Here is a 13,192-nt window from a genome sequence, read left to right as displayed (position 1 = left end):
CATGGCCACTTCCATCCATGCTTGCTTGGTTGGAGAGATTGTCCTCCTCCTTCTGTCCTTGTAAGAGCTCTGCTCGCTGTAACCTCACCCACATCCCCACAGCATGACCCCCAGGACAGGGCGAGACACCTGGAGGGGCAGCCTTCCCAGCTCCAGGTAGGCAGGGCAGATTTCCTTCCCTAAAGAGCATTAGTGAACCAGATGGCCTATTTTCTGACAATTGACAATGGTTTCATGGTCATCGATAGATTATTATCTCAGTTTTTTTTAATGGAAGGCTGAGGGAGGCTGAGAGTAGGAATAATGGACAGATACTCTAACAGGCAGAATGTGACTTACTGGTGCTCACAGGAATCGGTGTTTGGGCTTCACTCTATTTCAATACTTAGATGTTGTGTATTCAAATTTGCCAATCGCACAAAGTTAGGAAATATTGTAAGCAGTGTAAATGGAAGCGTAGCATCATAAAGCCAAACTATTTTCAAATATGACCCCATTTTAACACTTAAAAATTAATGTGACTGACCCAGATGTCAACAAAAACTGAACTCTAACCTTCAATTCAGTGGCAGCTCTTGGGAATGTTTCTTATTTTCATCTGGTTCTATTTCTGGCCTCTCCTCATTCTTGCTGTTCTGAAGGTACTGGTTCTCACTGACAGAGACCTTCACAGATGTGACCATCCCTCTGGTAACTCGTGGAACAATGGAGCTTGAAGACTCAATTTTAACCCCCAATTGGGGGGCAGGAGAAAGTCAGAATGGATGGATCGGACAACCCAACCACATTTCTGCCCCCTTTTAAGTTTTACAATGCAGAAATCGCTGCCCCAAAATGTAGACAGGGGCATGACCTCCACTAGGCAAGGCCTAATTAACGTACCAAAGTGAATGCCCAATGACATCATCAGTGGCTCTCCAAGGTAAGGGGCTCTTTTAGCACTCCGTGTGGGTTTGGAGGAGCAGGAATGCTCTTCCCAAGCTCTCCGGAAAGCTGTCCGCCTGCCCTAGCTCTGATTTCCAGCCTCTACCCAGACTCTGCGGGAGCAGGTGCCGGGGACTGTCTCCCTGACTGGAACCTTCCACTGCTGGCGTTCCCTTCTGTCCGGCGATCGTAACCCCACTTGCTGTTTCTGGGATTCCAATTGGCATCGTGACCCACAGTTTGGGAGCCACTGAGATACGGATAGATTAAGTGAATGGGCAAAACTGTGGCAAATGGATTTCAATGTGAGGCCATCCACTTTGGACCTAAGAAGGATAGTACAAAGTAAACGGTGAAAAGCTAGAAAAAAATGTCCAATGACACCACTGTAGTGGGTTGGATCTCAAATAATGATGAGATGGAATACAGGAAAGAGATAGAGAAAATGGTGAACTGGTGCAACGACAATTATCGCTCCCTCAATGTCAACAAAATGAAGGAGATGGTCATTGACGTCAGGAAGCGTAGTGGAGGACATGCCCCTGTCTACACTGATGGGGACCAAGTAGAAATAATCGAAAGCTTCAAGTTTCTAAGTGTCCAGATCACCAACAACCTGTCCTGGTCCCTCCATACCGATGCTATAGTTAAGAAAGCCCACCAATGCCTCTATTTTCTCAGGAGGCTAAGGAAATTTGGCATGTCTGCTATGACTCTTGCCAGATTTTATAAATGCACCCTAGAAAGCATTCTTTCTAGTTGCATCACAGCTTAGTATGACTCCTGCTCTGTCTAAGCCCGCAAGAAATTACAAAGGATTGTGAACTTGGCCCAGTCCATCACGCAAACCAGCCTCCCATCCATTGACTCCGTCTACACTTCCTGCTGCCTTGGAAAAGCAGCCAGCATAATCAAGGACCGCACACACCCCAGGCATACTTTCTTCCACCTTCTTCCATCAGGAAAAAGATACTAAAGTCTGAGGTCATGTAGCAACCAACTCAAGAACAGCTTCTTCCCTTGTGCCATCAGACATTTAAATGGAGCACCTACGTCTGCTCCTACATTTTATGGTCTTATCATCCAGACAAAGCAGCCCATATGATTGGCATCCCATTCACAAACACTCACTCCCTCCACACACAGGCAGCAGTGTGTACCATCTACAAGATGCACTGCAGCAATTCACCAAGCCTCCTCCGGCTCCTTCCAAACCCACAATATCTACCACTTAAAGGACAAGGGCAGCAGGTGCATGGGAACACTACCACCTGCAAGTTCCCTTCCAAGTCACTCACCATCCTGACTTGCAACTATATTGCTGTTCCTTCACTGTCGCTGGGTCAAGGTTCTGGAACTCCCTCCCTAACAGCACTGTGGGTGTACCTACACCTCAGTGACTGCAGTGGTTCAAGAAGGCAGCTCACCATCACCCTCACAATTGGGGACAGGTAAGAAAAGCTGGCCTAGCTAATAATGCCTGCATCCCATGAACAAAGAAAAATGATAGGTAGAAACTATTTGTATTGTTCAGGGTGTCTGGATTTCGGGGTTATGGTCTAAAAATTGGACTCACACCTTTAAGGAGCAAAATGGGGTAACACAAAGTGTGGTAGAAATGTGAAAATCCCTTCTGCAAACAGCAATTGATCGCTTATTAAATTTAAAACTGAAATGGATAGATTTTTGTCAACCAAAGATATTAAAGGATATTAAACAAAGGGTATGTGGAATTAGATCCCAGATTTGGGATCCAAGGGGCTGTTGCCTTGTGGATCCAGAACTGGCTTGCCTGCAGAAGGCAGAGAGTGGCTGTGGAGGGGTCTTTCTCTGCATGGAGGTCAGTGACCAGTGGAGTGCCCCAGGGATCTGTTCTGGGACCCTTGCTGTTTGTCATTTTCATAAATGACCTGGATGAGGAAGTGGAGGGATGGGTTGGTAAGTTTGCTGACGACACCAAGGTAGGTGGTGTTGTGGATAGTTTGGAGGGATGTCAGAAGTTGCAGCGAGACATAGATAGAATGCAAGACTGGGCGGAGAAGTGGCAGATGGACTTCAACCCGGATAAGTGTGTGGTGATCCATTTTGGCAGATCCAATGGGATGAAGCAGCAGTATAATATGAAGGGTACCATTCTTAGCAGTGTAGAGGATCAGAAGGACCTTGGGGTCCGGGTCCATAGGACTCTTAAATCGGCCTCGCAGGTGGAGGATGCGGTCAAGAAGGCGTACGGGGTACTGGCCTTCATTAATCGAGGGATTGAGTTTAGGAGTCGGGAGATAATGCTGCAGCTTTATAGGACCCTGGTTAGACCCCACTTGGAGTACTGCGCGCAGTTCTGGTCACCTCATTACAGGAAAGATGTTGAAGCCATTGAAAGGGTGCAGAGGAGATTTACAAGGATGTTGCCTGGATTGGGGGGCATGCCTTATGAGGATAGGTTGAGGGAGCTTGGTCTCTTCTCCCTGGAGAGACGAAGGATGAGAGGTGACCTGATAGAGGTTTACAAGATGTTGAGAGGTCTGGATAGGGTAGACTCTCAGAGGCTATTTCCAAGGGCTGAAATGGTTGCTACGAGAGGACACAGGTTTAAGGTGCTGGGGGGTAGGTACAGAGGAGATGTCAGGGGTAAGTTTTTCACTCAGAGGGTGGTGGGTGAGTGGAATCGGCTGACGTCGGTGGTGGTGGAGGCAAACTCGTTGGGGTCTTTTAAGAGACTTCTGGATGAGTACATGGGACTTAATGGGATTGAGGGCTATAGATAGGCCTAGAGGTGGGGATGTGATCGGCGCAACTTGTGGGCCGAAGGGCCTGTTTGTGCTGTGGCTTTCTATGTTCTATGTTCTATCACCCTTGATCTTGGTGGATGACAGAACAGGTTCCTATATTTACACACAAACACACATAGACATCAACAAGCACACACAAACATGCACATGCAAATACACTTATAAACAAATATTCACACACAAACTCACGTGTTTACAGATCCAACCTTGTCAACATCATTGGAGTTACCATTGACCAGAAACTCAACTGGACTCGCCACATAAACACAATGGTTACAAGAGCAGGTCAGAGACTAGGAATACTGTGGCGAGTAACTCACTTCCTGACTCCCCAAAGCCTGTCTACCATCTACAAGGCACAAGTCAACAGTGTGATGGAATACTCCCCACTTGCCTGGATGGGAGCAGCTCCAATAGCACTCAAGAAGCCTGGCACCATCCAGGACAATGCAGCCCACTTGATTGGCACCACATCCACAAACACCCACATCCTCCAACACCGACGCTCAGTAGCACCAGTGTGTACTATCTACAAGATGCATTGCAGCAATTCACCAAAGATCCTTCCAAACCCACGACCACTTCCATCTAGAAAGACAAGGGCAGCAGATACATGGGAACACCACCACCTGCAAGTTTCCCTCCAAGCCATTCACCATCCTGACTTGGAAATATATCACCGTTCCTTCACAATCGCTGGGTCAAAATTCTGGAATTCCCTCCTTAATGGGCATTGCGAGTCAACCCACAGCAGGTGGACTGCAGCGATTCAAGAAGGCAGCTCACCACCACCTTCTCAAGGGCAACTAGGGATGGGCAATAAATGCTGGAGCCAGCCAGCGACAGCCATGTCCCACGAGTTAATTTTTAAAAACTCCCATAAGTGGACATACACACACAAACACATCCACACACATGTCCACATGCTAACATTCACATACACGAACACACAAACGAAAACATTCACACACATACTAACAACACAAATGCCAGAGATACACATACACAAACATACAGAGTCAAATGCAAACATATGTCCATAGACAACATTCACAAAGACACAAGCTCACTCATCCACAAATTCATGTACCACACAAACACATCTACATTTATACACATCGGTAAAAAGGTAGAAAATAAAGGAATGCGGGCACTCCAGACTTTCCAACAATCACTATATTAAGTTTAAATTTAGTTGACTGGTCTCTACTGGGGGGGGGGGGGTGGTGGGGGGGTCGAGTTCTGTCTTTTATTTGTCCTATGATTGCTTTAAATTACCCAGAAAAACAGTAACGAGCGTTTACCCTAAAAAGGAAAACCTACCCGTTTAGTACAACACCAATCTCGTGTTGTGTGTATGGGGGTGGCTGATCCTATTCCTGGCCACTATCCCACACACACACACACACACACTTGGTCAGAAGTCACGTTGTGCGTAAAATGACTTCCAAACTCGCCCAATTTTCCCCGATTACGATAGCTCAGGATCCAGGGATATGTTGAACACGCTGTGTAGCAGTCATGTCATTCTTTTGTTGCCTGGGGCGGAGAGATGAATTCCTGGCTGTTCCTGTGGTTTACGGCGGTGCCCTGCCTTCTAACCAGCAGCAGTGGTGATAGTCAGACTCTGATCACAGCCTGTCAAACGGTAAGGTCTCCACTCTCCCTTTGAATTCCAAACCTGTTGCTTCGCAGTGTTAACGTGCTGCCTACTGAAGAAGAAAGGAATATATTTTTAGAAGAGATACTAAGTTAGTCATTTTATATATTTTGAGGAGAATAAATTCCTTTACCTCCCTTTTAGCTATACCAATTATGAAAGAAGTGTAGATATATAGGTCCACAGACTGATGAAAGGCCGCTTTTTATTGCTGTAGATTATCAGAGAATCTGAACATTTCTGATTTATGTCCTGTTCCAATTTCTGCCCACATTCCTATGTGGTTGAGTTAGCATTGAATTCAAATGGATTGGCGTGTTTGATTAATAGTTTTGGACTTTGTGGGTCAGGTAGTAATGTCAGAGGTTTCTGATTTGTGGTTTAGTCAGCCCCGCTCAGAGAGTCAGTCAATCCAAGTGACACGGTTAGTAAAAGTTTTACAAGGTCACTTAGATCGGGTAAAAGTGATGGACCCCCGCGCCCCCCTCCCTTCTGACCCATATTTTTGAGTTGGTCTACACCTTGTTCTCAATTGGCTTTTTTGAAGCTGTCTTCTGAAAACTTGCACCTCAGTTTTATAAAGGAGAATTACATTTGAATTTCTTACAGGTTGAAATCATAAATTTGGTTTGTTTGTTGTGCTTTCACAGTCTTCCTTGGAAGTAGTAATCACAGAAATCATAGAAACCCTACAGTGTAGAAGGAGGCCATTCGGCCCATCGAGTCTGCACCGACCACAATCCCACCCAGGCCCTACCCCTACATATTTATTTACCCACTAATCCCTCTAACCTATGCATCTCAGGACTCTAAGGGGCAATTTTTTTTTTCACCTGGCCAATCAACCTAACCCGCACATCTTTGGACTGTGGGAGGAAACCGGAGCACCCGAGGAAACCCACGCAGACACGAGGAGAATGTACAAACTCCACACAGACAGTGACCCAAGCCGGGAATCGAACCTTGGTCCCTGGAGCTGTGAAGCAGCAGTGCTAACCACTGTGCTACCGTGGAATGTTAAAGTGGAAAGATCCATAGGTAGGAATGTGTTGTGCCATAAGTATCTTTATAGAATCCCGACAGTGTAAAAGAGGCCATTCAGCCCTTTTGAGTCTGCACCGAACCTCTGACAGAGTATCTTGCCCAGGCCCTCTCCCCCACCATATCCCCGTAACCCCACACATTTCCCATGGCTAATTCCCCTAACCTACGCATCATTAAAAAGAATTCATTCATGGGACATGGCTGGCCAGCATTTATTGCCTATCCCTAGTTCCCCTTGGAGGACAGTTGAGAGTCAACCACATTGCTGTGCCTCTGCAGTCACATGTAAACCAGACCAGGTAAGGACAGCAGATTTCCTTCCCTAAAGACATTAGTGAACCAGATGGGTTTTTTCCGACAATCACTTCAAGGTCATCAGTAGATTCTTAATTCAAGATTTTATTGAATTCAACTTCCACCATCTGCCATGGCAGGATTCAAACCAGAATGTTCCGAGACCATCAGCTGCGTTTCTGGATTAATAGTCTCGCGGTAATACCACTAGGCCATCACCTCTTAGGACACTAAGGGGCAATTTAGCATGTCCAGTCCACCTAACCCACACATCTTTGGACTGTGGAAGGAAACCAGAGCATCCGGAGGAAACCCACACAGGCACGGGGAGAATGTGCAAACTCCACACAGACAGTCACCCAAGGCCGGAATTGAACCCAGGTCCTTGGCGCTGAGAGGCAGCAGTGCTAACCATTGTGCCACCATGCCACCCCTATATATAGTAGCTGATAACGTGCTTAATCTACAGCAAGGGGGCTTATGGTCTCCAACAACCTGTACAATGAGCAGGGCCATAAAAGGACATCGGACCTGAGCACTGTCCTGGATATCATCTCAGCATTAGAAATCGGAGCTGGAGCTCTGGTTTTCACTCACTGGAATTGTCTGGAATAGGATCTAAATCTTGCATCCTCTAATTCAAAAGGCAGGACATGCTAAGCCAAAGACTCACTCCAAATAAACAGTTTCACAACAATGTTAAAATGGCGGGAGAAGATTTCAACAATTTTTTTACTATTTAGTTTTTCTTATTTGTATTAGTGGACCCCTTGGGTAGCAGTTGACCAAAAAATATAAGTGTTCCTGTCATTTAAGATGTTTTCTACAAAATTCTGACTCTTTATAAAGTAGAATTGCAGAAATCAATAACCTCAACTCAACTCAGTTTGTGAAATATCCTAGCTTGGTGAAGAGGTGCTTCTAAGCTGCCAATTTTTCCCCTTTGTCATATACAGATGACCCACAGAACATGTATTCACTGCTAGCAATTTGTGAATATCCCCAATATGCCAGCTGAGTTTTTTATTGTAGTGCAAATGTGTTCTTTAAACTATATGAAAAGTTTGTGAGAAAAGTAAATACTTATTGTTTTCAATCTTATTTGGCAGAAAGACCATGTTGTGTCCTGTCAGTACCATAATCTTTCCCAAGTACCTGATCTTCCAATGGCGGGGACTAAAACAGTAGACTTATCCCATAATTCAATCCAAATGTTGACCGAGGAATCGCTGCTAAATTTCAGTTCACTCCAGCACCTGGATGTCTCCTATAACCAACTGAAAACGATAGCATCAGGGGCTCTGGCACATCTGACTAGCCTGAGAGTGCTCGTTCTGGCAAACAATCACCTGGGCAGGAACTTTACATCCAGCGACGGAGCCTTCAGCCGTTTAAAGGAGCTTCAAGTGCTAAATCTGTCAGAGAATTATTGGGACAGTGACACAGTGACTGTACATCTGAAAAATCTGTCTTCACTGGAAGTATTACATCTTTCAGGGAACTTATTGATGAAACTTACACCTGATATGTTTTGTGAGCTGCTGCTTTTGAAATATATCTTCCTTGAAAAAAACTATATCACAGAAATAGCCGCGGGAGCCTTTGAGTGTTTACCAAACTTGGTTGAACTAAACTTGGCCATGAATTCACTTTCTTGCATTTCCAACTTCAATCTTCCAAAGCTCCGGGTCTTGAACCTGAGCAGAAACGGCATTGAATTCTTCATAACCAACGAGAATGAGGAAGAGTACCGTCTTCAAGTGCTTGATCTGAGTCACAACAGGTTGTTTCATTTTCCATTTCTTCCAAGACTGCATCAGATAAAACATTTGAATTTGTCTAACAATTTAATGATCAGTGTAACACCTGATCTATTGAACAATTCAGCTGAATGGGACATAAGAAACAGATATGAAGAATTTTCGGTGTTTAGCAAGACATCCAACCACAGTGCCCACGCAAGTTTATCAGAAGTAATATTTCTGGATTTAAGTAACAATGTACTGCTGGACATATCACATGGTTTTCTGAACAAATTTAGTTCCCTCCAACACTTGAACCTCAGTGGAAACTGTTTTCAGAATTTTAGCATAGAAAATGGTGATGAATTGAATTTTCTGTCTTCTCTAGATCTGAGTGACAATATACTCGACAATCTATCTGTGGGGGCAGATAATCAGAAGCTCCTGTCTTTAAGATACTTGTACCTTCAAAATAATTCCATTCGGTTATTACCCTCGCTGCTTTTTAAAGCTCTTCCCAAAATAGAAAAAGTCAATCTTGCGAACAATAATGTGAAGATTTGCAACGTGGCAAATGAAATCATGGGGTATGATGGCCAAATTCAACAGACCCATAATAAAAATAATACGTGTGTGTCTTTTTCTGGAATCCCTTCTCTTAAGTACCTCAACCTCGATGGAAATAATATTACACAGTTGGCACCTTACACATTCTATCAGACCCCTTTGGTATATTTGGATGTTTCAAGAAATAAATACCTGGAAGTACCCAGGCAGGCCCTGGCAGGCTTAGAACAATCTTTGCAATATCTCTCTTTAAGATGGAATTCGATCCAAACCTCCAAAGTCACTCTGACATGCCTGAGTCACCTCCAAAATTTGGATTTGTCACACAATCAGTTAGAATTTTTACCCGATGGCATTGGATGTTCTCCATTGCAAATCCTGGATATTCGGGGCAACAATCTTCATGTTCTTCAAGACTTAATAATTAGAAACGTGTCCCAAACTCTTAAAACACTGTACTTGAGTGGAAATTATTTTAATTGTTGCGCATTGACCTGGCTGGATGCACTGAATAGTACTAATGTTGAAATACCAGATATGGGTAAAGCTGAATGCTTTTACCCAAAGCAGAATGATTCTTCAACAGTCCAATTATTAAATGATCACTCGGAGGAATGTCATGCCGAAAGCATCACAAAAGTCAGTCCCCTCCTGATTCTAATATCTGCACTTGCCTTTCTACTGGTTATTGGATCTGTGATAACATTAATTGTCGGGGAGTGCTGCAGATTGTGTCTGAACTCTGGAGAGGAGAGTCTTGAGACAGACACTGATCCAGTTCAAACAAAGAGTGAACGCCAGCTGTCTCTAAGCGTCATTAAAATACAAACATAAAGTGGTGAAATGCATTTCTGAACCGCACCATGGAATAGACGGATCAAAGCTTGGGATCCCACTTCAAATATAATGCAGATTTGGGATCCCATTGGAAGGTTCACTAACAGCCTGGTACAACACCAAGTGAAACTGAACTACTGAATGCAATGAGACTGACCCTTCTGAACTTTGCTCAGGATCGAAACTTGGGATTCTTTGATAATAAGTAAAGGAATTCTGTCTTTTTATGTGAAAGTCTTTTCAAATGTTGGATGGCTCTGCGATTAAGTGCATCTTGTGGTGTGACAATGAGTCATGTGATCCAGGAATGTCCCTGTATTTTTATGCTTTGTTAGTACTGACTTAACTTAGTTACAGTTAGTGTAGGAAGTGGGGAGGCAGTGGCCTAGTGGTATTGTCACTGGACTAGTAATCCAGAGACCCAGGGTAAGGCTCTGGGGACCTGGGATCAAATCCCACCATGACAGGTGGTGAAATTTGTATTCAATAAAAAAATTAAAAGTCTAATGATAACCATGAAACCATTGTTGATTGTCATAAGGACCCATCTGGTTCACTTATGTCCTTTAGGGAAGGAAGTCTGCCATCCTTACCTGGTCTGGCTTAAAAGTGAGTCCAGATCCACAGCAATGTGGACTTTTAAATGCCCTCAGGGGTGAGCAACAAATGCTGGCCCAGCCGGCAATGCCCATATCCCACGAATGAATGCTACAATACCTCTATGTGGGGAACACAATTGGCAGTTGCTCATTCTTTCCAATGGACTTGTCCTGGAGTGATTGCCTCCCTAATGCTCATTGTCCTGAGTCACAAAAGAATATGGGAAGATTGGAACAAGAGCAGACCATTCAAGTTCTCCAGCCACTCATTTATATTATGGTGAATCTGTACCAATTACCCACTCTTGGTAAATGATCCTTCATACCTGTAACTAGCACAAATTTATCAATTTCAATTGACCCAAGATTCATGGCCTTTCCATATGTTCTTTGTCCTTTTGAGTGACAAAGTGCTTCATGATTTCATTCCTCAAATGGTCTAACTATTATTAAGATAAAACAAATGGCTGCTTGAGAGAGATACCAGAATACAGTCAATCTCAAAAACCAGATGCTGTCTGCTGGAGAGAAGGCAAAAGGAAACAATTGGTGGGGCAGAGGATTAATATTGTCGATGGTGTAATATCTATTGTTGCTGTTTGGAGTATTGTTAACTCGGACTCATAGGCCGGGATTTTCTAGCCACACTCACCCCGAAACCAGAAATTCCCACCCAAGGTCAACAGATCTTTACATGGTCCGCCCCTCACCAGCTGTTCTTGCTCGGGGCCGGCACCTAAAATGGCGGTGGCCTGATTCCATTTGTTTTTAAACTTTTATTTATTTTAAGTGGCGGGCAGAACGGGAAAGTTGGTCCCATGTTATATTCTCAGGATTCTCAGTTGAAGTTGTTTTGGGCAGTGACCATGCCAGGACAGTCCAGCTGTATACTACTGGAGCCATTTTGTGTATCTTATCCATGGAAGTGAAACACTATTCAGAGCACTACTGAATCAATACAAGGTGTGTTTATTCCACATTTAGTTTATGTTCATGGGCAGAATTTTACACTCCCCACAAAGCGGGTTCTGAGGTGGGGGGGGGGCAAAAAATTGAATGGACAGAAGTCCTCCCACTTCTCCCAGTAACCCACCCACCCAACCCCAGATGCAATTTTGTCCTTAGTTGGGAAACCTGCCCATTCACCTATTAAGGCCGTTATCCCGCTTGGACTCAATGTTTAGGCTGGTGGATGCGGAGAGGGTGGGAAATAGACATTTCCACCTTTTGCCCACCTCAGGCGGGAAGGGGGGGGCAGGGGGGGGGGTGCAGTGCTGCTTTTGGCCACTGCAGCTCTGTGCCTGGCTGGATTAAAGAGTTATCAACCAATCTAATTGGCTGATAGTTCTCACAGACAGGAATCCCTACCCAGTCCTGCCAACGTTCAATCAATGCTTAATTGAGTGTTAAATAGCAGTGGGAGTTGGAGAGGCAGTGGTTGTGTGATCGGCAGCGATTCTCGGGCTGGCGAGTGCTGATCACTCGCCATCCTTAAAATTCTACTCCATGAGATTAAACGCACAAACTATTTATTTACGCATGGCTATCACACATTGGTCTAACTAAATACATAGAGATGACAGCAAAGATTTTTCTCATGAAAAATATCTATCCTTGTGTCATATGTATATGCAAATTTTATAAGTGGGAGTTGGATACAAGCATCCGTATCTTGTGCTCTGGGGATGTATATAACAGAATGAACAAGAGCATGTACCCAGTATCCAACCCAATAAATTATAGTTGCAATCTCTTTCTTGTATATTGTTTAGGAGATGATTTTGGATTTATTGTGTATCAGCCAATGTATTTTATAACTGTAAATTCTGTTTTTATTTCAGTATTTGTTTTTTTTTGTATTTATGTAACTTTATTCTATCTATTGGAAATACTAAGCAATGTTTGCTGTTAAAATCTTTGATAAAAATAGCTATGGATATGAATGTTTTTTTATCTTTTGTTTTATCATTTGCATACATTTCCAAATCGATTAAGGATAGCTACCTAATGGTAATATTTTTGAGCTAGTAATCCAGAGGCCTGAACTAATGCTCCAAGGACATGAATTCAAATTCCACAACAGCAACTGGGGGATGTTAAATTCAATTAACTAATAAATAAGGAATAAAAAAGTTTGATTATGAAGTCATCAGATTGTAAAAGCCCACCTGATTTCTTCAGGGAAAGAAATCTGTTGTCCTTACTCAAGTGAGGCCTACATCTAATTCCCGACACATAGGAATGTGGTTGACTCTTAATTGCCTTCTGAGACAGCCTGGAAAGCTGCTTGTATCAAATAGCTATAGAAAGTTAACTATGAATAAAACTGAACAGACCACCCAACAGAATCAACAAAGGCACAAACCCAGTCGGCTCTGCAAATTCCTCCTCACTAACATCTGAAGACTTGTGCCAAAGTTGGGAGATCTGTCCCACAGGCTAGTCAAGCAGCAGCCAGATATAGTCATACTCACCAAATCATTCCTTACAGATAATGTCCTTGACTCCTCTTACAACCAGGTTAACAAGGATGAACAGACTCCTTTTTTTTCCCACTCCTGAGTTGGCCATAACAAGAGTTTGAATTTAGAAGGGGGGTGCTAATTGTGTATAGCTTGGTGTGAGAAACAAGCCAGCCAAGATTCTTAATTTAACAAGTCCAAATAGCTGTTAATGTAAAAACAGCACACACACAATCCCTCCAGGCATGCAAAAAAGTAAAACTCGGCAATCTCA

The 13,192-nt window shown here is 43.7% G+C and overlaps 1 protein-coding gene across 1 annotated transcript; it reads left to right on the top strand.

Moving 5' to 3' along the window:
• Positions 1 to 5,233: 5,233 nt before the first annotated feature.
• LOC144492413 (transforming growth factor beta activator LRRC32-like) lies at positions 5,234 to 12,391 on the top strand. Its single transcript, XM_078210423.1, has 2 exons — positions 5,234 to 5,361; positions 7,821 to 12,391. Exons 1-2 carry the CDS (start codon positions 5,266 to 5,268, stop codon positions 9,852 to 9,854), a joined length of 2,130 nt encoding a protein of 709 aa, XP_078066549.1. The 5' UTR covers positions 5,234 to 5,265; the 3' UTR covers positions 9,855 to 12,391.
• The last annotated feature ends 801 nt before the right edge of the window (positions 12,392 to 13,192 follow it).

This window comes from Mustelus asterias, chromosome 4 (assembly GCF_964213995.1).
Source record: "Mustelus asterias chromosome 4, sMusAst1.hap1.1, whole genome shotgun sequence".
Taxonomy (NCBI): Eukaryota; Metazoa; Chordata; class Chondrichthyes; order Carcharhiniformes; family Triakidae; genus Mustelus; species Mustelus asterias.
This window is presented reverse-complemented; position numbering and strand designations above follow the sequence as displayed.